Here is a 24,642-nt window from a genome sequence, read left to right as displayed (position 1 = left end):
ATAATAATAATAATAATAATAATAATAAGTCCTGCACTTGTGTTTATGTTTATTTTTGCATTTTCTCTGTATTTTCATTATGCAATCTGTCACAAGTGTTCCTGTAATGCAGCCCTCTTACGCCCTCTCTCACTGTGGGCCTGATTTTTACCACAATATAAAGCTGCGCACCTGTTTTTATGCTTTGATGGCATCTTCTCTGCATTTGCATCATGCAAAGCTGTCTGAAATGCAGCTCAACTAATATTTTTAGCACTGTTCTCTTTGATTAGGGTGCATATAATGACATTTTTAGAACATTTCAACCCTCTAAATCCCACTACTGTCACATTTTAACCCACTGTGAGCCCATTTTTCACCACAATATAAAGCTGTGCATGTGTATTTATGTTTATTTTTGCATTTTTTCTGTAATTAGATGATGCACCGCTGTCTGAAATACAGCCTAACAAACAATTTTAGCGCTGTTGTCTTTGATTAGGGTGCAGTTAATCTGACTTTTAGAGCTTTTGAACCCTCAAAACCCCACTGCCGACACATTTTTCCTCACTATGGGCCTGGTTTTCATCACAATATGAAGTTGTGCACCTGTATTTATGTTTATTTTTGCATTTTCTTTGTATTTAGAATATGCAACGCTATCACAAGTGTTCCTGTAATGCAGCCCTCTCACACCCTCTCTCACTGTGGGCCCAACTTTCACCAAGCCCTGCACCTGTATTTATGTTTATTTTTGCATTTTCTCTGTATTTTCAGCATGCAACTCTGTCATAAGTGTTGCTGAAACGCAGCCCCTGATGCTCACTTCTCTGCTGCCTTGTGGCTCTGCTGCGTTGAAGCGTGACTCTTGTATCAGCACAATTAGCTGCAGCAGGACACGGTGGCCGATCGGAGGCCCTTCAGACACCGATCTGGGGGTCGGACAGGCGGAGGAGGAGGAGGTGGAGGAGGGAGGTCTAATTGTGTAATTGTATAATTTGCCCTCGCTGACGCCTGCGAGCACACAGGCAGATTTCATTCCAGATTACACTGGGGCTCTTTGAAGGCACGCTGCCCCCGGAGGGCCTGCAGGGACTCAAGGCAAACAGAGCGGGAGGAACGGTGGCCGTGGAGCAGCGTAGCGTGGCCCGGCGTCCGGCACTCTGCTCTCCTGCCAGGGTAAACAAGGAGGCTGCATAGCTCCGGAGCACAGATTAGGCTCTGTTAACATTCCTCCCTCCCTCCCTCCCTCCTTCAGACACGCTGCTGCTTTCTCTCCACGCTGCTAAAAGTCTTCTGGCTTTATTAACAGGCATTCATCCTGTGAGGCCGGCTGGATCTCTCACCTTTTGTTTTTATTTGCCCATCTATCAGTGAGCGACGTCTCCGAGGCGTCTGATTTTGGGAAACTTTGAAATACGGGCGTCATTAGTTTGTTGGGCAATTTTCGCACATATTAGAGATGAAGTCAGAAAGGTGGCGCTAATAACTGCAGATCAGGACGTGTTGCTCATCAGGGACGATGATGCTTTTGTTCAGGATTAACCCTCTGAACTCCAAGCAGTTTCTGGGTGTTCTTGTCGCATTTTAACTCAATGTGGGCTCATTTTTCTCTGCCATATAAAGTCCTGCACCTCTGTGGACACAGAACAGCCATGACTAGAAGTAGAGAGAACTCAGAACGCACTTTTGTTAGCAATACTGGGGGAAAATGGTGGCTCTACATACTATAAATAACCTGTTTATAACCTCTATAAATTAACGTTTTTCACACTTCTCTGCTCAACAACTCTAGAAAGATGTTTCACCATGCTGAATGTATCGTCCAACAACTTGCCTCCCTTTTTAATAAATTGTTTTGTTTTCATACTTTTCTGTGTAGGCACAGTCTGCAGTTCAGCCCAGTTCAGCCGAAAATCCCTGATTTTTAGTCATATGACTGTTGGTCACAGTTTAGTCACTCATGGCTTTGAAATTGTGCCAACTAGCGTGGAATTTTTCATTTTTTTTTACAGAATTTGGTTGGAACAAATGCTTGGTTTTTGGTTATTTTTTTTAAATGATACACTGATTTTGATTAAATATCATGCTTTTAGGCTTTTGATTTGGTTAATTTTCCCATCAAGTCATATATGCTTAGTTCAAGGACCATGAAAGTTAAAAATCCAATGATTCTTCTGCTTTTACAGTTTCTGTTTCTGATAAATGGATTTTTGTAATTTGCTTACATACTTTTCTTGAAAACACCAGTTCAACCGAATAGTCCTTGAATTTTTTCCATATGACTGTTGGTCATAGTTGAGTCACTGATGGCTTCATAATTGTGCCAACTCGCGCAGAATGTTTTGTTTTTTACAGAATTTAGTTGGAGCAAATGCTTTTTTTGGCTCATATTTAACTTTGACAGGTAGAATAAAACAACTTTGATTAAATATCTCAATTTTACGCTCACATTTAGGTAATATTTCCAATGGAATGGCACATCACAGATGATTAGTTAAAAGACCACCTGAAAGCTAGAAATCCAATGATTTTTTCTGTTTTTACAGTTTCTGCCTCTGATAAATGGTGTAATTTTGGTGATTTTTTTTCACCATAACACGCCTTTTATACCAGTTCAGAGGGTTAAATTGAATAAGAAGAAGGTCGATAGAACAAATGCAGCCTTGATTCAACAACACCAATCCAGTCAATAGTTCAGTTTAAGAGTTAATTTGGTAAAATAGCTTCTTTAGACTGTTGCAATCATTCAGCCATGTAAACCAACACTATTTAGTTTATTTTAATCTGCAGTCTGGTGTCTGTTACTCTGAACCATCCTGAGGTTTTTCCTTGTTTCCAGAGAAAACATTTTCCGCTCCCTGTCCTCATTACCAGCTTGCCTCTTTCACCATCTCCACATCTCCATCTCCGTCCTCTCTGCACGAGGACGTGGAGACTCTTCCGCCCGCCGAAGGGGACCCTCCGTCTGGCCGAGCGGCTCGTCACATGGCTCCTTCCTGCTCCAGTCGGCTAATTAGCGGTGGCTTAGCGGACATTAAGCAGCGATAGGGGTTTAATGTTTCTGGGCTAATCCCTCTCCTTTTGGCCGGGAAACCGGAGCCTCATATGTCATGAGGTGGACTTACATCCAGAGATTAAGTCTGGCAGTCCGAGGCTATTTACCGGCATTCAGGATGTGTGCTAGTAAAGCTGCTGCCGCCGCCACTCCGGCCCGTTCAGAAAACACTCGAGGCTTTTCACTGCAAAGCGACGCTGCAGCATTCAGATTTTACACCGAGGGCGTTAAGCTTATCCAGCACAAAGACGCCAACAAGGAGCTCATTCTGCTGCTCTCTACTGTAATCTGTGGATAAGAGCATCAGCTACACGCCTTCAGGAAAAGAAAAATATGAATATGAAGCAAGATTACATTTTTAATTCTCCCACATCCAAAGGGAGGAGAATGAAGGGATTAAATGTTGAAAGCGATAGCAGCAAAATAAACACTATTAACACACACAGTGTTCTGGAAAACGATCGAGTGGCTGATAGCACTGAGTGCCATGATAAGAACCGAAAATTAGAAAAATGAGGCCAGTGCGAGGTGATTATTTGATGTGAAAAGGAGAATTTACAGCCTTATAAACACAGCTGCTGCAGGTTTTCAAACGTGGCATCAATGTAGCATCAATTACCAAGTTCGAAAATACTAATTTCGTCACCATTTGTTTATTAACCCCCAGTGATGTGGCATTTATTCGGAAAATTTAATCAAATGTCACGGTTAAAAGAAAAGCTAATTGATTCTTCATGTTATGTTTAAAAATCAGCCCAAAATAAAGTGTTTTTGCTTTAACCAGATTCTGGAGAAAACAAAAAATTTGGGGCTTGTCAGTGATGCTAAAAAGCCAGGATTGACTCTGCTGCGATAAACAGTCATGTGACTAAAATTCAGAGACTTTTTTGGCTGAACTGCAGGTAGTGTGTGGGATTTAAAGATTTGTCAAAAATACACTATTTGTTGTAAAAAGATATGAAGAAAAATAAAAAAAAAAATCTGCTCTTTGGCACAACTCAGGTACTAAATGTCATAAATATTATTCTAATTTACGTCATGTTTAAAAATTCGGGAAAAATAAAGCATTTCCTCTCAGCATAATCTGTAAAAAATTTAAAAATTCTGTGTTCCTTTGTGTAACCAAGAAGCTAGGATTGACTCTGCTGTGATAAACAGTCATGTGACTAAAATTCATTTACTTTTTTCGGCTGAACTGCAGGCAGTGTACACACAGCAGATGCAAGTAGTAAAATATCTACAGCATGTAGAGGCACCAGTTTTCACCACAGTATTGCTAAAACCAGTGAAAACCTGGAAAAACATTAGGCATGTTGATTGCATTTTTTTCAGTTTTTGTAGAATAATTATCAAAATCACTTTTATACATGTCTTATTTAAAGATTTACCAAATAAAACACTTGCAATAAACAGATTCTGTACAAAATAAAACATTTTCTGCTCTTTGGCACAATTCAGGGACTTTTCAGCTGAACTGCAGGCAGTGTATGTATAGCAAAAAGGAGACAAGCATGGTAACATTAAAAATGTAAGTAGTAAAATATCTCCAGCATGTAGAGACACCATTTTCTATTCTGTATTTATGTGGGTACTTCAATCCAGGTTCATTCATTTATTGTAAAATAAATAATCAAAGAAATTCAACTTCTGTTTTTGCTTTTTATTTTGATTTATGGCGTTTTAACTGTATCTCACTGCACAAAGGACATTTTTGAGTTCTCTCTACTTCTAGCTATGTTTCTTCTGTTTCCATAGAGGTGCAGGACTTTAGATTGTGGTGAAAAATGAGTCCACAGTGAGTAAAAACACCCAGAAACTACTCTGTGTTTAAAGTTATTTTCAGTGCAATTATGTCAGAACTTTTTCTTCTAATTTGTTGGTAGAAAAGTGGCAGAAAATTGAGATTAAAATGGAATTCAAATGGAATAAAAGTCCCTGGTTGAACTCATGCTAATGATGATTTCATGGTGAGCATCTGAACACAAAAAGACTCACAAATATTAGATGTTTCTGCAGAGACGTCCTGCCGAAACTCAACAACCACTGATCATATTTTGTTTCTGGAGTTGTTTCATTTTTCCTCTTTACGAGCAGAACCTCTGTCCTGGCGGTAGCTATTTTTCTGCGTTTCACATCCTCGGTATCTCCTCTTTTTTTTCTGTTTTCACACGTCCATCTCCCACCAAGTCCTGACTGCAGCTGTCTGGGTGAAACGTTAATGATGGCCGCGGGGCGTCCGACTGTTTCGGCAGCATCTCCCACAGTCGCCGTCTCGCTGTTTCAGTCGAGTGTGACGCCGCTTGATTTGCTCTGAGCTTTGTAGCGACGCTTACAAAGAGGCCTTGATTTGGTCGGAGCTCCCGACCGTCACCGAAACGCTTCCACATTCTGCTGCCGGCACCGACTTCACCGAGCAGCTGAGGTGGACGGGGAGTTAAATCAGGGTGTGACGCTGCTGCCATGTTTAGGGCTGTTTTCATGTTTTGCACTCACTACTGTGAGTCTTAAAAGTGTTCATACAGTCTATCACGCCAATAAAAAAATATTCAAGTCCTTGGATTTACCTTTGTTATGGCTAATATATATAAAGAAAATCATTAAAAAAAGAGGGATTTGTTTTTTGCTGAATTTTTGGATTTTTTTCAGACAAGGAAACAATATTTTTTGGTGCCCGTAAATGAGGAAAACAGGAGGGTTAAGGAGGGTTTGCTTTTAATTTCCCCATTTTTTAGAATATTTGATTTTTTGCACTCTTGCAGCCAGATTTCCCAGATTTCTTCTCATTTTCACAGCATAGAAATTCCTTTTTTCTCTCTCTTTTTTCACTGCATCCAGTTCTCTACCGTTGTCTGCTGCACCTCCATCTCTTCACTCTTGTTATTTTTCTGATTCGTCTTCGGCTGTCTCCCTCCATCTGCTACATTAAAGGCGTTTCGTGTGGCGCCTGGCCGGTCGACAGCTTTCTGAGGGCCGGAGACGTTTTCCCGTCTCTCTGGAGTCATGATATCTGACAGAACGGAGCGTGTCGAGTCTTTTTTCACCTACACCTGAACTCGAGTGCCAGAACGGTTCACGTCAGCGCAGAGAGGATGAAACCTGCCGGCGTTTGATCTGGGCAACACTGGTGTTTAGCTCAGTGCTCAGCGGAGGTTATGAGAGCCGTATAAATGCCAATTACAGTTATAAACCAGAGATCGCGCTCGAACAGATCTAATCACCTGCATAAATCCCTTGATTGTCACCCGGTGGCTCGTAAAAGCAGCGTTCTGATGAAGTGTTGTGGCTCCTGCAGATGAATGCTTTCATCAGAGCAACATGAATCCAGCTATAAAACGCAGATTAAGTGAGGATAAATGTGGCTTAAATTATGTGAAGAGCCAATATCTGTACCACAAGAGGACTGGTAAACACTTTTTATCTTTTTATTATATAGTAAGGTTTGCTAATAATTCACAAATCAGAGCGTCTGGAACATCTAGGGCTGCAACAGAAAGCAATATGTCATAAATATTACTTTATTTTACATGTCATGATTAAAATAAATTTGTAGTCTTTGCTCTCCGTCTTTCCCGATTGTTGATAAACATTTGTATTTTGATATTCTTGGGTCTTTTCTCTTTTCCCTTGCACCTCAGCCTCACTAGTGAACCATAACAGCAACAAACTAAACTTCAGCTCCTGTTAGTTAAAACCTGGACTACATTCATTACTGGTACTTGTCATTAGTCTGTGATGTTTCAGACTCTGTTTTTATTGCAGTGAAGTTCTACTTTTATTGACATTTCAGTTTGTAATAGATGCAAAGTGAATTAGAAAAGCGATTTTGGCAGATAATGGCGTCTTTTTTCCCATTGCAATTTAGGGTTGGTCTGTTTATAAATGTTTTTGCTCCAGTTTCTATTTTCTTCATTTCTTCTACTTTAAATCAAAGTTATTTTGCTTTTCAGGCAATTTTCTGTGGAAGGCATCGCACTGACTTTCTCAAAACTTCAGACAAAGTCATTTATCTTGAGCTCATTAAAGGTTTTAGTTTTCTCTGAGTCTTATTTTACACTCTGAAGCCTCTTAAAGCAGAAGAAATATGACCTTACTGAAAGGAATTACTGAAAAAAGAAAGAAAAGAGTAATTAAGAATTCACCATTTTCATTACCTGCATCTTCTGGGTCTTCATCATAGTCTTCATCGTCACCAGATGACAGAGAATCTGAAAGAAGGAAAAAGTAGAATCAACTGTTAATTTCTCATGAATAAAAACCTCTTTTCCCCTCAGACTCCATGAACTCTGTTGGCTATCAGATAACGAACAAAACTACATCTGGAAAACTTCGGAGCCCAGAATCTATTTTATGCGAGACGACGAGGAGGAAGAGGAGGAAAAAAAGAAGCAAAGCAGGAATTTGTAGCATGTCAAAGGCTCTCAGATTAAATGGAGTGTGTTCTCAGAGATGCATGAATGCACATTTAAAGCGACTGTTCATTGAGGAGCTCATGAATGAGTCCACAGTTCTCCGTAGGCAGATATTACAACCTAAACATTTCCACAGACGCTACAAATGAGAGGGTCATTAGTGTTGCTGTGTGAGAGCACATGTGCAAAAAAAAACACCACCAAAAATAACAGCGCGACAGTCTAATTATTCTCCAGCCACAGATACAACTGTTTAGATTTGCTGTATCGCACATTTGGGTTGCCGTTGTAATTATTTTCCATGTGACCTTGAAGTTTTCTGGTTCGGCTCCGCAGGTCTGGTTAATGAGAGCCAGCTGTTGCCCCGACAACCCGGTGAGCCAAAACTGCTCCTGAAACTCCTGACTAGCAGCTTTTTTTAAGGGTTTTTTTCCCTCTTATTTGACACCTCCAGCCCACAAATCTACTCAGCGATTATGGAGCAGAAAGACGGATTTTTAGCTCAATTTATAGACTGGATGAGCGACATCACTGTAAACAGGAAACCAACTTGTTGTTGTCAAAATAAACCTCATGACAAATACCGTGATTCTGGAAAAGGATGAAATCAGAGAAAAGACGTGTCTCTGGTCCTCTCTGATTGGTCAAAATCTCTGAAGGTGTCTGTGGTCCTCTCTGATTGGTCAAAATCTCTAAAGGTGTCTGTGGTCCTCTCTGATTGGTCTAAAAAGGTTTTTATAGGTACGTTTGTGGTTGTTGTGCGTCTTCTGGTCACGTTGTGTCTCTTTGTGGTGATTCTTTAACTGTTTGTGGTCATGTTGCTTTTTTTTTTTACAGTTTCTCTGGTTGTTTTTGTCTCTTTGTGGTCTTTCTTTTCGTTTTTAATCAGTTTGTGGTGGTTTTACATCTCTTTGAGGTCATTTTGAATCTTATTGTCTGTGGTCGTTTTGCATCTTTTTATGGTTTCTTGTGTCTCCCTTTTCAGACACAAGAAACGCAAAATGCCCATCTCTTATGTTTTGCGTGATATATTTTTTTTTTTAAATGTTATTATTATTATTATTATTATTATTATTATTATTATTATTTTTTTTTTTTTTTTTAACAGTTGTTTTGTTCCAGATACATAAATGCACATAATTTGGGTTAACATGCCCTGATTGAAGATTTGTTTCTAATCTGTGACTCATTTATGGAAACACTTAAAACAACATTAGAGCAACAAAGGAAAATTTGATGTAAAAGGCTCAAGATGAACTAAAAATGTCTGAGAAACCATCCTGTTTCTGCTAAAACTGCCTTAAAGCCAGATATATGCAGCATATTTCCCTTTTTTTGCTGATAAACCTCATTCATCTCCATGTTTTCATTCACTCCAAACCTGCAGACAGCTTCTTAAACATTACAGCTCCTTGTTTCCAACATGTGTACAGTGAGCGTCCGATATGATTTCTGCCGTCTGGACGCCATCCAGGTGCTAAATCTGATACCGCTGCTAAATATCTGACACCTTGCTCAAATATTTGAGGGAAAACACAATAGTCCGTGTGTGTTTTAGAGCGAGCCGAGGCTGCAGTGTTTAAAGTAGAGGGAGGAGAACAGGATATTGCCGTCACAAAAAGTCCAACTTGTCGAGGTATTTAAACATGCAAAAATGATATGAAACGTCTGCTTCCAGTGTCACCAAAATGACATTATTTATCAGAGCTACAAATTGTGAAAAGACTTGTTGAACTGAGGTGTTCTGTGAGAAAATGCAACCAAATCTAAATTTAAAATTGTGGTATTCCATCAAAATCACTTTATTCTACATGTCTCATTTGAAAATTTGCCAAAAATAAACCTTTTCTATAACCAGATTCTGTAAAAAACAAATAATTTTGTGCTCCCTGCCGCAACCAGAGAGCCAGGAGTGACTCAGCTGTGACCGACAGTCATGTGGCCACAATTCACAATGTTTGGTAGGATTTGAACCGGATTTTCAACTTTTCGACAATCTTCGAACATCTCATTCCACCTGGAAATGATCTAAATCAGGGCTTGAAACTGTGATATTTCCTCCAAAACACCTAACTCTACATGCATCATTCAAAAAATTGCAAAAAATAAACCTTTTCCACAAATGAGATTTGTTATAAAGGCAAAAAATTCTGAGATGATCTGTGCAAACATGAAGCCAAAAATTACCGTGCCATTGCAAAAAGTCCGACTTCTCGAGTTATTTAAAATCGTGGTATTTCATCAAAATCGCTTTATTCTACGTCTCGTTTGAAAATTTTTCAAAAAATAAAGCTTTTCTTATAACCAAACTCTGTAAAAAACTAAAAATTGTGTTGCCTGCCTCAACCACAAAGCCAAGAGTGACTCAGCTGTGACCGACTGTCATGTGGCCAAAACTGATGAATCTTTGGCTGAACTGCAGGCCGTGTTCACATCATGTATTTACACAATTTTCAGCTGCATTTGAACTGGATTCCTCGAACGCCTCATTCCACCTGGAAATGATCTAAATCAGGGCTTGAAACTGTGGCATTTCTTCCAAGCTACCTAAATCTATATGCATCATTTAAAAAACTGCCAAAAAAAAAAACAAAAAACACAAACGTTTCCACAACTCAGAATCTGTAAAAGCCAAAAAATTATCAGGTACTTGGTGCACATGCCACCGCAAAAAGTCCGATTTCTCGAGTTATACAGACATGCAAAAATTATACAAAATGTCTGCAATGAATTTGTTCCTGTGTGGTTTAAACTCCAGAGACGTATTGAGCGGCACTGCAGGCGGATTCAGTTATCTCTCTTTATTTATGTATTTGCTCAAAGCGAGAAGAAGTCCGATTTTAAAGCAGAATGCAGCGTGGCGAGGTGGTTTGTTCCTCCTGCCGTCTGGAGCTGATTTGCACTGCGGGTCCAGGGAGGAGAAGCCGTCCACCTCTGATCAGACCTGGAAAAGGCCATTTTCTGCGCCGGCTCGCAGCCAAACTCCTGCATCTGTGCGAGAGCGTCGAGGAGGAGGCGGTGGGAGGGTTGGAACTCTCTCATTTCTTGCCATCCCATCTGTTTTCAATGCTGAAATGTTTGGAGCTAATTGCTTTCTAATTAGTTGTCAATAACAGTCTCAGCTGGTGTCCACGAGTTTTACGGGGGGAAAACGCCGGCCGGCTTTTAAACTAATGCCTGCTCCCTTCTGACCTCCACCACGCCTCCCCGCATTCCTACCAGAGCTCTGCTGAACGCTTAAAACTCATAATGAATTTCACCTCTGACGGAGCATCAGGATGGAGGAATCAGGTTTGTGTGTGCAGCTTGGCAGCAGGAGAGTAGAACAGAAGTTTCCTCCTGAGCTGAGCCTTCACTGTTTTCCTGTGAAGCCTCATAAAGAAGCTGTCATGTTGAGACATCGCCGCTTTAACTGTTTATTGATAGCAAACACTTTGAGTCCGTCAGAGAAGCAGAAACTCAGAGGCAGGTCGGGTTTCAGAGGCACTGCAGTGTCGGTTTCTACCTCAGAAATTCACAGGTTGTGAGTTTTCTATCTCATTTAAAGGGCAACGATGCTGAAAGTTTGGTTTACATTCTTACATTCTTCCCACATTTTCAGATTTCAGACAAATGGAACAGTTTCTTTAGCTAACTCTTATGTAACAGCGTGAGCCCTGAAGGCATTAACCCTCCTGTTGTAGTCATTTACAGGCACCAAAAAAATATTGTTTCCTTGTCTGAAAAAAAAAAATCAAAAAATTCAGCAAAAAATTCCCCAAATTTCTGAAAATTAGAGCAAACTAAAGGGTTTGCTCTAACTAGATTCTGTCAAAAACAAAAAATTCTGTGCTCTTTGGCAAAACTAAAAACCCATTAGTGACCCAGCAGAGACACACAGTGACATGACAAAAACTGGGGAACTTTTCGGCTGAACTGGGTTGAACTGCAGGCAGTGTTTACACACAGCAGGAAGTAGAAAAGAACAGAAACAAATATAAAAGGTAAGTAGTAAATTATCTTCAACATACAGAACAACAGTGTTGTTTCTAGTATTGGTAACACTTGGTAAAATGTGGTCTAAACTGTTTATTTTCCAATTTTTTTGGAAAATAAGTTTTTTTTTAATGGTATATGGCATTGTAAGCTTATACTGCACAAAAGATTTTTTTTTAAAGTTCTGTCTCCTTCTTTATGCTTTTTCTGTTCCACTGAGGTGAAAGACTTTATATTACAGTGAAAAATTAGCTCCTTAATGGTTCAGAGGATTAAATAGTGATTTATATACCCCTGCATAAATATTTATGTCATGACTGTTGCCATGAGGAGTTGTGTGCAGCAGTAGAGCATTTAAAAAGCCTTTATCTTTACATTCTTTAGCTGTACTGTAGCAGGAGTTATCCTTGTAATGCATATGTTGCCTGTATTTTCCAGCGGCTGTGAGATATTCAGTAAAAACCAGAGTACAGCTGCTCTCACCTGTCACCCTGATGGTGTAGTTGCTGAGCAGCGTGTTGCTGTGGGCGAGTCGACACGAGTAAACCCCCGAGTCCTCGTACGACACGTTGATGATCCGCAGCATCCTCTGGCCCAGCCGGGTCCGGTTGCTCGGCACGAGTCCGGCGCCGTCTTTGAACCAGACGACGGGCTCCGAGTGGTCCTCCAGGTCACATGACATCTCCAGGGTGTCGCCCATCCCCAGAACATAGTCCTCCAGGAAGGCGGTCTCGCTGGACACAGAGTCTGGACACAAACAGAAGAAGAAGAAAACAGCGGCTTATTAGAACAATGTTCTGTTGAAATACATCAAAATACATGCTGGATTTTATTAGTTGACTCTAATTCAACCCTCTGAACCCGAAAACAAGAAAAAAAAAATCAACAAAATTAAACAATTTATCATAGCGAGAAACCACAAAACAAGATGAATTTTCAGCTTTTCTGTGCTCATATTCATCTGTAATATAAACATGCAGCTGATTTATGAGAATCATTTGTATTTATCAGAATTTCTCCAAAGGATATAAAAGAAAAGAATTAATTTAAATAATGTGCATCATTTTGTGCCTCCTTCTTTTCCAAAGTTGTGATTGTAAATGTAGTTTTGGACAAATTCTGAAGTTTTTCAGATGAATTTCACGTCCTTTTTTCAGTCCTTTTTGAGTTTATGTTTACTTGGAAACATTTTGAAAGATGTGAAATCATTTTCAACATTTTTTTTGGTCAATCTGGACACATTTTTAATCATTTAGGAAAATTTCTAATAAGTTTGGACCATTTTTTCAGTTATTTTGGACAAAGTTCAATGGAGTTTTTTTTTTCAATTTAATTTGTTTTTTTTGGCATGAAAGTTAGGTCTTTATCACCCCCCCCCCAAAAAAAATCAATAAAAATATTCCAAATATGACAGAAAACACAAAACACATTTATCATTCTCTTCACTTCTCCAAAGCAAATTTATTTTAATTATTTTTTAAAATGTAATCTGTTTAATTGGTATCAAAGTTAATAATGCCAAAGCATCAATGAAAACCTGACAAAACACACAAAAACATCTATCAATTACTAAGGAAAAACAAACAAGACCAAAACACCAAATGTATGATAATGAATGATCGCAATCAATAATAAGAACAATCAGAATTTAATTATCTCCATCAGCGTGATTAGAAAGCGAACTCTGTTGTGGTTGGGGAGTTTTTGTTTGGTTAAACAAGACATTTGAGGATGAAAATATGACATTTTATTCACTAAATGATCCTTAATTTGCATGAAAACTCATTTAAAAACTGTCAATCCACACACAACTACCCGTAAAATCTGAACCACCTCTTCATCTGCAGGTAGAAACGGCAGAATTCTACTAATTAGAGGTTTAACATTTTGCATTTTCCTCCTTCACGGGGTAATTAAGAAGTAAACTCGGGTAAACAAAGATGCGCTGCTGCAGATTTAACTGCTCGTCAGCTAATTTGCCTCTGGAAGGGAGATAAGAATCCCGAAGAAGATGACAGATCTGGGCTGTGTGGAAATAAAAAACTGGAGGATTCAAAAATCCGGAGAAACAAACACCAGTATTGTTGTGTTATCTTTTTAAAAAAATCACCAAAATTACACTATTTATCGGAGCTACAAGCCGTGAAAACAAAAACAATTGTTGAATTATCTACTTTTCAATGTTCCTCTTCATCTGGAATGAGGTGTTTCTGTGAGAAAACGCAACCAAATCTAAACTTAAAATCGAGATATTTCATCAAAATCACTATATTCTACATGTCTTATTTAAAAATTTGCCAAAAACAAACCTTTTTTTATAACTAGGTTCTGTAAAAAACTAAAAATCCTGTGTTTTCTGCCACAAACATGAAGTCATGACTGACTCAGCTGTGACCAACTATCATGAGGCTAAAATTGAAGAATTTTCAGCTGAATTGCAGGCTGTGTTTACACAGATTTGATTGGAATTTCAACTTTCCAGCAGTCTACGAGCAAATAATCTATGGATATCTGGGAAAAAAAATGACCCTAATTTAAGCTTAAAATTATGTTATCCTCTATGAATGTCTTCAAAATTAGCCTAAAAAAAATTGTGATGGCTCAACAAAAATCATTTTACTCTGCATGTCTCTTACAAAAATATGCCAAAAAACTGGACTCCCAGTCAAACATCAGCTCATTTAGTCCAACTAAAAAAAATCTGAAAAATCCACATTTACAGGCCTCAAAGAAACAAAAAAAACTCCCCTCGCATCTCCTCTCGTCCTTTAAACCGGAGGCGTCTTCGGACTCAGACCTCAATTACACATCTCCGCTCCGGTTGCCCTGGTAACCATTCATGACGTACGCAAGGACACTCAGAGCGATGCGTGCACGCTTTCACGTGTTTAAAAAAAAAAAAGTCCTGTTGGCGCTCACACCCACGCTGGGAAACAGTGAATGAGGTGATTTATGACGGTAAATACACCCACTATTGACCCGCCGGAAAAGGCCAGCGGAGACGCTGACAGGCGGTGAACCAAGCCTCAAACCTGAGATTAGAGCCAAGGTTGAAACCAGCAGCGGCCCAGACCAGACAATCTTCACGGGGAATACGTAATCGGCTCTCTGAATTATAGATGAGTTCCTTCAGCGAGAGGTTGCAGCTGTGGAGCCAGAAGGTAACGCTGCCACTTTAAATATGTCTGAATGAACGGCATATTGTACTCCGAAACTGAGCCACACAATCAGAAATACACTCAAATCACCATGGAGATACACTAAATTAGTAAATGTACCCAATGAGAACATCAGTCCAATCACTATATCCCCTAATGGCTTCATGTTTGTCCCAAGGAGATCAAAATGTACAAGTTTTGTGCAGAATCTCTACATTGAAAATGGTTTATTTTGGCATTTTTTGCAAATAAAACATCCACAATAAAGTGATTTTAATAAAATATTATAACTTTAAGCTTAGATTTTGGTGAAGTTTTTCAACACACACCCTCACAAAGCAGAAAATCTGATGTTTCTTTCCATTTTTGCAGTTTGTGCTTTTGAAAAATGGTGTATTTTGGCAATGAAAAGTAGCTTTTGGTGAATTTGACATGTAAAATAAAGAGATTTTGATGAAATATCACAGTTTGAAGCTTAGGTTTGGCTCAGGTTTTGGACCAAACAATGCCTCACGCATCATACAGTCTAAAAACCAGTGATTCTTTGTGTATTTACAGTTTGTGGCTCTAATAAATGAGTTAAACTTGGCATTAAAAAAACAACATTGCTTTCAATTTTGATTTTGGTGGAATAACAGATGCAGAGATTGTAAAATATAAAAAACTCAAGCTTAGACTCGATTCAGTTTTTCAATGCACACCATCTCAAAGTTGAAAACCCATTGGCTCTTTCAGTTTTTACGGTTTCTGGCTTTGATAAATGGTTAAATTTTGGCAAATTATGAAAGAATAAGATGCCTATTAAAATTCAAAGCTGATTTTGGTGAATTTGACATGTAAAATAAAGAGACTTTGGTGAAATATCACAATAATAAGCTTAGATTTGGTGAAGTTTTTCAACAAACACCCTCACAAAGTTGAAAATTTGATTCTTTCAGTTTTTACAGTTTCTGGCTTTGATAAATGGTGTAAAATTTAAAACTTTAAAACCTGAAAGAAGGGTTTGGTGAATGAGACTGAATGGTGCGTCAAACCATCATAAAATTGAAAAACCCAGAGATTCTTTGTTTTTTCCAGTTTGAGTCTTTGATAAATGGTGGAAATTTGGCAATTCATTGAAATGATTAAATGCCTTTCAAACCCACAAGCAGGTTTTGGTGAATTGGACGTGTAAAAGAATGAGGTTTTTGATGAAATATCACAAATTTAAGCTTCGATTTGATCTATTTTCTCAATGAAATGGCACTTCATGGATGGGAAGTTCAAGGACCATCACAAAGATGAAAATCCCTCCAATGTGTTGATATTTTCAGAGTTTCTGACACTGAAAATTGTTTCATTTTGCTATTTTCGCTTTAAAGAAAACATGCTTTCCAAACCTGAAGCTGTGTTTTCTTACTGAGAGGGTTAAATTAATCACGAGCTTTTGAAATAAAAGTTGAAATTCTCTGATTCTAGCATGTAAAATGTGAACATTTTCCAGTTTCTTTCCTCCTCTATGACCATAAACTGAACCTCTTTGACAAAACAAGACATTTGTCATCATTTTTCACCATTTTCTGACCATTTATAACCCAAACGCCAAATGAATTAAGCAAGAACAGATTAATAGATGATGCAAATGATTGTTTTTTGCAACTCTAAATCACCAAACCAGCTCATGGATCTCATCTAGTCTTGATATAAAACCAAAACATGCAAAGCTCCCAACAACTACAACCAATAAATGAATGTAGTGGCACAAAGAAACTCGCTATATTTCTTCTACGGGTCTAAATGGGGCAGATGAATTGTGAATTGTTTTCTCCGTCTTATTACTTCCATTAAAAATCGGGCCGATGTTAAGTAAATAACGTTCATAGAGTGGCTGCGCAGCTCTCCGCGTGGCCTCCCGCTTTGACAGCGATATTTACTGCACTTTTTGTTAAGACAAAAAGGCCCATTCAGTTGAAGAAAAACAGCGATTCAACAGCGCATAAATCCAAAGGCAGCATGAATGGAGCGCTACCTTTGTGTGTCACTGCGAAAAGACACGGCGAAAATAGACCGCAGAATATCTTCAGCTCTTAAACATGGGGAATTGGGCTTTATGGGGTAGATATAATAATCTCCAGAGACTCGTAGCTCATTTTGGCTTTATGGAGGCCGAGCACTCGAGCACAGCCTCCTCTGGCAGCGATGAATGAGCTGCAGCAGCAACGAGGCTCCGCTAGAACAAGCTCTTTGTATTAGGAACATATTTATGAACCCCCCAAAAACACTGGTGGCTTAGAAAGGCAAGTTATCTTAGAGGGAAACTGTAAAATTACACCATTTGTCAGAGCAAGAAAGTGTAAAAGCAGTAAGAATTGAAGGATTTTTTAGTTTTTTGAACAGTAAGTTATTTGGAAAAATGACCCAAATTCAAGCCTAAAGTTATATTTCATCAAAGTCATTTTATTCTACAGGTCTCTTTTTAAATTCACCAAAAATAAAGCAATTGCACTAACCAGATCCTGTCAAAAACAAAAAAAATTGCATTCCTTAGCAGAACTGTGAAGCCATTACTGATTCATCTGTAACCAACAGTCGAGTGACAATAATTGAAGAATCTTTTTGGATGAACTAGGTTGATTGACTGGTAGAAATAGCCAAATTTAAGCTTAATTTACTTTATTCTACATGTCTCATTTAAAAATTCACCAATAATGAACCATTAGCTCCAACCAGATTTTGTAAAAAACAAAAAAAATCTGCACTTTTTAGCAGAACTGTGAAGCCTTAGTGACTTAGCTGCAACCAACAGTTACGCAACAAAAAAAATCAACAATTTTTCAGCTGAACTAAGTTCATCTCTTAAAAAATTGCTAAAAATAAACTATTACCTCCCATCAAACTCTGTTAAAAACCAAAAAATCAGCACTTTTCAGCAGAATTGTGAAGCCTTTAGTCACTTAGCAGCAACCAACAGCTACAGGACAAAAATCCAAGGAATTTTTGGCCTAACTAGGTTGAACTGCAGGTTGTGTATACACAAAGCAGAAAGAAGACAAGAATAGAAATGAATAAAAAAGTATCTCCTGAAAAAAAAACTGTTGCATGTAGAGTGTTTGGAACACTTGTGGAAACTTAGAAAAAGGTTGTAAATGTCGATTCCAGGTTATTTGCATTTTTGCTAAATAGTTAAACTAAGAAATTCAATTTTCGTTTTTTATTTTTTCAGTGATTCCTGGCATTATAATTGTGTTAAACTGCACAGGAGACCTTTCCGAGTTCTCTCTACTTCTAGTCATGGTTGTTCTGTTTCCACAGAGGTGCAGGATTTTACATTGGAATTAAAAAAAATGAAACGCATGTTTCACCAAAAACTTAGAGCTCAGAGATAATTATCCAATCCAAGTCCATTGAAATCTATTGACAGCTCGAGACTATGAACTCCAAAACCCATCTAAGCATTTAGAAAGCACGTCATCTTTGGAAAAATGTGAAAATACACAACTTATCAGAGCCAGAAATTGTAAAAATAGAACAAAAATTTAGGAGTTTTCAACTTTGCAAATTACCAAATCTCAGCTGAATTCACTTTATTCTGTATGTCTCATTTAAAAATTCATCAAAAAATAAACAGTTTATGCTCACCAGATTCTGTAAAAAGCTCAAAATTCTGTGCTCTTCTGTGCAACTGAAAAGCTATTAGTAACTCAGCTGTGACCATCAGTCAATTCACAAAAAATCTGAGATTTCTCAGCTTGAACTGCGGGCACTGTTTACACAGAACAGATAGGAGACAGCGGTAGCAACAAATCATAAATGCAAATATTACAATATTAACAATATGTGGAGCCACCATGTTTTTTTCTAACATAGATAACACATGGGGGCACTTTAATTAGTATTGTTCATGATGATTCTGGGTTTTTTCAATTTTTAAAAAATGAATAATAGAAGAATTTTAATTCTTGTCTTGTCTTTTTTATGATTTGTGGCTTTAGAACTTTTCAAATCTGCACAAAACACACTTTTAAGTCCTCTCTGCTTCTTGACATGGTTGTTGTGTTTCCATAGAGGTGCAGGACTTTGTAGTGCTGTAAAAAATGAGCCCACGGTGAGTAAAAATGTGAGTTCAGAGGGCTAAAAACAAACAGGGCCTCACTTGCACTAATAAAGCACAAAGGGCCAGTGTCTGCATGTTGAAATCTGACCTCTGTGACCCCAAAAAACCCTGAAAAGTAGGATTGTGTATCAATAAAACACACGAATCAACAAGTAAACTCCTCCTGGTCGTCCTTGAAGATTTGCCAAATGCATAAAGTAAAGAGTAACTTGGATTAAAGTGGGACATAAACGTGGTTCGTCCGCTCCTTCTTGTCCTTCAGCTCGTTGTGGGAGTGTGCTGAAGAGGCCGGCGAGGAAAGGCTTCCCACATAAAGAGGCCTTTTCATCCCCGCTGGCCCCTGCAGAAGTTTGTGGAGGATAAATAAACCTCTTCAGACGCAACAGAAAAGATGGAGTCCTGCGAGCGGCGCTTTAACGGACGGCAGCATCTCAAAGACGGATTTTATTTTATTGTGAAGGGCTGTTTGTTATGATATGGAGGGGCCTCCTGATTTATGGAGTGACCGTCCAGCCTGCCATCACAGATACACGCACCGCCGTCCACGCTCGCTAATATCACACATTGCTTCCAGCTGGCTGCAGGTTTCCGGCTACAGTTGCTCCAACAAACTGGCAAACACTCGCTGCAGGCGGCCGATAGCGCCAACATGCTGCACCGGACGGGCGAGCAGCAGGAAGGTCTAGATGTTCAGACCAGACTGGAAGCTTTTATTTAGCGCTGCAGGTTCACAATGTTTCACAGAGATTTAAATACAATCAGTTAAAAAGAGAAGAAAGAGAAAAAGACCTCAGCACAGATGTAATGAACAAAATCTTGCAGAAAATGCTTTAAAAATGGAAAATAATGGCAATTATCTGTAAAATAGTGATATTTCAGGGAATTAAAATACATGAAAACCGTGTAATTTTAGATTTACACGTGGTAAAACAACTATTTTTGCATCTAAAAAAATTGATTTTTAATGTGGATATTACAGTTTTAAGCATTTTTAACACTTCTTGAACATATTTTTCACTCTGACATGACTACGTTTTTGAGGTTTAAGGTTTAAATGAAGTGAAAATGTAAAAAAATTGACTCCAAATTTGAGTCCCCCAGCCAGATTTTCACTTTTTTGTTATTTTACAGATTTCCCTGTTATATTAAAATAAATGTAATTGATAGTAAAATCACAGGAAAAAGATATTAATTTATATGTTGATTGGAAAAAAGTGAAAAAAATCTGTATATAAAAAATAATTTTAAAAATCTGTACATAAAGAAAATAAATTTTAGAAATTTGTATATAGAAATATTTTTTAAAAATCTGTATAAATTTTTTTAAAAATCTGTATATAAACATCAAAATAATTTTAAAAATCTGTATATTAAAAAAATGTTAAATATATATATACTACATTATGTAAAAGTAATTAGTTTTTCAACTCTAAAATGACACAGTTTTCTTGTATTTTACTTTTCTAAAATATCATTATTTTACAGATATTTGTCATTATTTGGTGCAAAATTTGCCAGGCTAGTCTGTCACACAGTTTTCTGTATTTTTAACATTTCTTTAATATAATTTTCACTCTGGTATTACTAAGTCTTTGATGCAGATTTTCACATTTTAAAAAGATGCTATTTTACAGATTTACCTGTTTCACTAAAATAAAGATAATGGTAAAATCACAGAAAAAAATATTTAGATGTGTGCAGATGGAACTGACAGATTTTGCAGCAAATACTGGCAAATATCTGTAAAATAATGATATTTTAGAGAATTAAAATAGTTTAAATGAGGTGAAAATGGGAACATTTAGTCCAAATCTGAGTCTCTGAATCCAGATTAGATCCTTAACAGACAGGTAAAATAAGACATTTGTGTATTTGGGTGTTTGACGAGGATATGTTCTGATTCTCACATCGCTGTTGTGGCACTTTGATAAACTCATTTTCTGCTCCAGAGCTTCGTCCTCGCAGAAAAGTTTCATCCTTCAACCGTCCTGCCGGGTTGATTTACGATCCCATTTCTGTGACATCTTCTTCTTCTTCTTTTTCCCGCCGAGCTGCTTTGCATAAACCGGCGTCCACACGTTCTAACAGGCCGCGAGAAGGATCGTAAACAGCACCAGATTACAGGACGGTGCTGCTTTCAGGGGCTTAACAGGTCCTTTTATTGAGTCTGCTGGAAAAGTGGCGGCACATACCTTCTCCCCAGCAGATCTGCTGCTCGGAGTGATGGATTCCAGATGGGCCGCCGAGACATTTATCTTTATCAAGCTCCCCTTTCTTCCTCCTCCTCGCTGCACTTAGCTAATAATACGACAGGCCCTGCTTTCCAACATGTGCTGCAAACAATTCTGCGACAAATGGCCTTTTTTATTGCAGGTAATTAGTTGTTTGCTTCCACTACTGAAAAAGACCCGACTGCTTTTATTCTGTTAGAGCAAGTACCTTCCACACTGCTTGGTTTGCACGTGTTGCATGGATGTAAACAGCTCAAAGCTCAAGAAAAATGTGAGTTTAGCGCATTCAAATTTCAGTTTATAATCATTTCTGCTATCTGATTAAATAAGATTAATTTACGATGCACACTCTTCACTAAAACACACAAGACTAAACAAGACAGAATCAACAAAACCACTGAATATATTCAACTAAACTAGCAAATATTTTAATTTTCGGTTGTTTGGTCTATAAATAAAAGCTTAAAAATGTTGATTAGCCCAAGAAAATGTCCTTAAATGCCTCATTTTGTCCACAATGTCCCAAAGATAGTCAGTTTCATGTCATAAAAGAGCAAAGAAATCAGAAAATATTCACATTTAAGAAGCTTGAATCACTGGATTTTGACTTTTATTGCAGTAGTAGGTGATTAATTTAACCCTCTGAACTCCACAACCTACTAGTTGGTTTGAAAAGTATGTTATCTTTTTAAAATATCAGAGCCAGAAACAGTAAAACAGAAAAAAATCAACTTTCCAACAGTCCCTGACCCATACATGACAGAAAACCAAATCTAAGCTTAAAGTCAGGATATTTCATCAAAATCCCATTCTTCCACGTGTCATGAAAAAAATAGCCATAAATAAATCGTTGGCACAAAAGAAATTCTGTCAAAGACCAAAAATTCTGTGTTTCTCGCCCCAACTGGAATGTCACTTGTTACTCAGCTGAGATCAACAGTCGCTTAACAAAAAAATCAGGAAGTTTTCAGCTGAACTGGTTTGAACTGCAGGCAGTGCTTATACAGATACAGACAGGAAACAAACATGGAAGCGAATTAAAAATGTAAATAGTAACATATCTATAGTATGTAGAGTCAGCCTTCGTCTTTGCAGTATTGGTAACACACCTGTGGGCAGCTGTTGAAACATGTTGCACTGGTTGGTTTCAGCTTCTTGCAATATTTGTGACATAAATAATCCAAGAAAATCACAGAAAAAAGAAATTTTTGCTTCTTATTTTTTAAGATTTATGCCATTATAACTTGGTCATACTGCAAAAAAGACATTTCTGAGTTCTCTCTCCTTCTAGTCATAGTTGTTTTGTTTCCATAGAAGTACAGGACCTCATATTGGAGTAAAAAAAACAAAATCCAACATCTATAGAAAATTAATAAACCTATTAAAAACCTGCCAAAAATAAACCATTGGCTCTAATCAGATTCTGCAAAAAACAAAAAATTCTGTGTAATTCAGCACAACTGAGAAGCCATGAGTGACTCAGCTGGTACCAACAATAACGTGAGAAAAATTCTGGAACTTTTGGATTGAACTGTAGAAAGTGTTTACACAGAACAGGCAGAAGATGAGTATGGAAGCAAATTAAATGATTTTTTTCATGATTTATGTTATTATAACTGAATCATCCTGCACAGAACACATCTCTGAGCTATTTCTACTTTCAGTCATGGTTGTTCTGTTTCCATAGAGGTGTAGGACTTTATATTGTAGTGAAACACTAGCCCACAGTGAGCTAAAACCTGTACAAAACCCACAGATTCCTCGTGTCCAGAACTATCTGGAGGCTTCAGAGCATCGTGTCGTCCACAGCAGCCGTCTGCTCGCTGCATCCCGCCAACAGATTCTTTTACTTCTGCTTCCTCTGCTAAAAAAAAAAAAAAAAAAAAGCTGCCACCGGCTACCAACCGTTTGGCAGAACTCCCTGCCAGCATCACATGACCTTCAAACAGGATCCCCAAACAAGCAGCGCCACATTTCCCTTCCTGTAAATCCAGCTCCTTCTTCTTCCTTTTTTCCCTCCTCTTTTTTTTGTATTTTTTTTTCTAAAAATGTGCAGCAAAAAAAAAAAAACCTAATCTCTGTTTAATATGGTTTGGCCGGATGTAAATACCTTGGGACAATGAAGCTAATCTGGGCCGGCCTGACAACCTCACACCGTCGCCAGAGAGAGGGCTGGGGGAGACGGAGGGGGGAGGCCAGGGGATGGTTTGGTGGAGATCAAGGAGGAGAAGGGAGGGAGGGAGGGAGGCTTTTCCCTTTAGCTTGTTGCTTCTATTCTCCGCCATCCTGATCAAAAGAGCCCCTTGAAAAAAACCATCAAGTTAAAGATGGACGCCGCCTCCAAACATCCCGCCTCCCCCCTTGCCTCCCCCTCTGCTTGGCTAACGAGCATCGGAAGCTACTGTACGTCTTGGCGGCGTCCAATCGCCTCCTTTTCATCGCCCTCCTCATCATCAACCCCCCCCGCCGGCCTCAGAATAGGGCCCTGGTTTGGTAATTGTCATTCCAAAGACGAACTGGCCTAGTTTCAATTCAGCAGACGTGTGGAAGAAGCTGGAAACACCCCACATAAAAAAACAAAACAAAAAAAAAAGCCAGGGTGAAGTGTGTGTGAGGCCACCGGACAACATAATCACGCCAAGGAGGAACCAATCTGATTACAAGGCGGCTTTAGGAGTTCTCTAGATGTTCTCCTTTCACGCGGACAGCAGAGGTGAAGATCACGGGAGGAAATCGATCCTTCAGGAAAGTTCGACTTCGAAGGAAACGACTGGGGTCAGAAGATGCTGAAATTCGGGTGAGAGCTGGAAAACACAACTTTTTGCTGCTTTTTCTGAACTTTTTCTGTGTCGTATAAAGAATTCACATGTTGATCGTGCAGCAGCAGGTTGGGATAGAGATAGATATATGTTTTTTTTTTTCTTATTTGAGGCTATTTATTTATTGCTACAGTGGCTTTTACTGCTGATAAAGTTATGTTTGTATGTTAAGTATTGACCTCAAAGCAAACTGGTGGGCGTGAAAGGTGTCACGTTTTTTAAAAATTGCCAAAAATCACACCATTTATCAGAGCTGGAAACTACAAAAATTTAAAAAATCTTCATAAAATTCACTTTCTAGTAGAGCTCAAACTCGTCAACTTTGATGTGCGGTTTCATCTGGAAAATCCATCAAATCTCACCTTAAAATCCTAATATTTCATCAAAAATACTTAATTCTACAGGTGTCATATGGAGAATTGCTGAGAAAAATTGAAAAAAATAACTTTTTTCACTACTCAAATTCTGTAAAACCCCTCAAAATTCTCTCCTTTTCTAGGCTATTTAGTCATGTCTACAATGGCTGTTCCTGCAGATGAAGTTATTTCAGATGATTAGTTCAAAGACCTCAGGAAAGTACAGAATTTTTCTGTTTTTACAGCTTCTGGATGTTAAATGGTGTCATTTTGCAGATTTTTTTTTATAAAAGCATCATGTCTTTTGGGTTTTAAGGTTCAGATATTTAACCAAGAGTCATGATTTGAGCAGATTCTTTATTTTTTATTTTTTTACATCAAGGCTTTAGAGTAAATTCCAAACTTTTCAACATGAATTTGTATTTGATGCGAGGAGGTGGAAAAATCACCCGTAATCAGCGATGTACAACATTTTCCAAGTTGCCTACAAATGTAACCGTTAATGGGGAAGAAAGGTGACTACATACTAGAGATATTTTAATATTTATATTTTTAATTTCTCAC

The 24,642-nt window shown here is 38.2% G+C and overlaps 1 protein-coding gene across 8 annotated transcripts in view; it reads right to left on the bottom strand.

Moving 5' to 3' along the window:
• Positions 1-24,642, bottom strand: part of fgfr3 (fibroblast growth factor receptor 3) — a 116,792-nt gene that overhangs the window by 63,205 nt on the left and 28,945 nt on the right. For 6 of the 8 annotated variants that reach the window (XM_035956008.2, XM_035956012.2, XM_035956007.2 and 3 more), the window contains exons 3-4: positions 11,905-12,168; positions 7,177-7,242 (exon numbers count right to left, since the gene is read on the bottom strand). In XM_035956008.2, coding sequence (XP_035811901.1) covers positions 7,177-7,242; positions 11,905-12,168 — 330 coding nt within the window. The remainder of the gene's footprint in view (positions 1-7,176; positions 7,243-11,904; positions 12,169-24,642) is intronic. The other 2 variants (XM_035956014.2, XM_035956015.2) reach the window with 1 other exon arrangement.

Source organism: Amphiprion ocellaris, chromosome 20 (assembly GCF_022539595.1).
Source record: "Amphiprion ocellaris isolate individual 3 ecotype Okinawa chromosome 20, ASM2253959v1, whole genome shotgun sequence".
In the NCBI taxonomy this organism is placed as follows: Eukaryota; Metazoa; Chordata; class Actinopteri; family Pomacentridae; genus Amphiprion; species Amphiprion ocellaris.
Note: the sequence above shows the minus strand (reverse complement) of the source record. Positions and strands in the feature narration are given on the sequence as shown.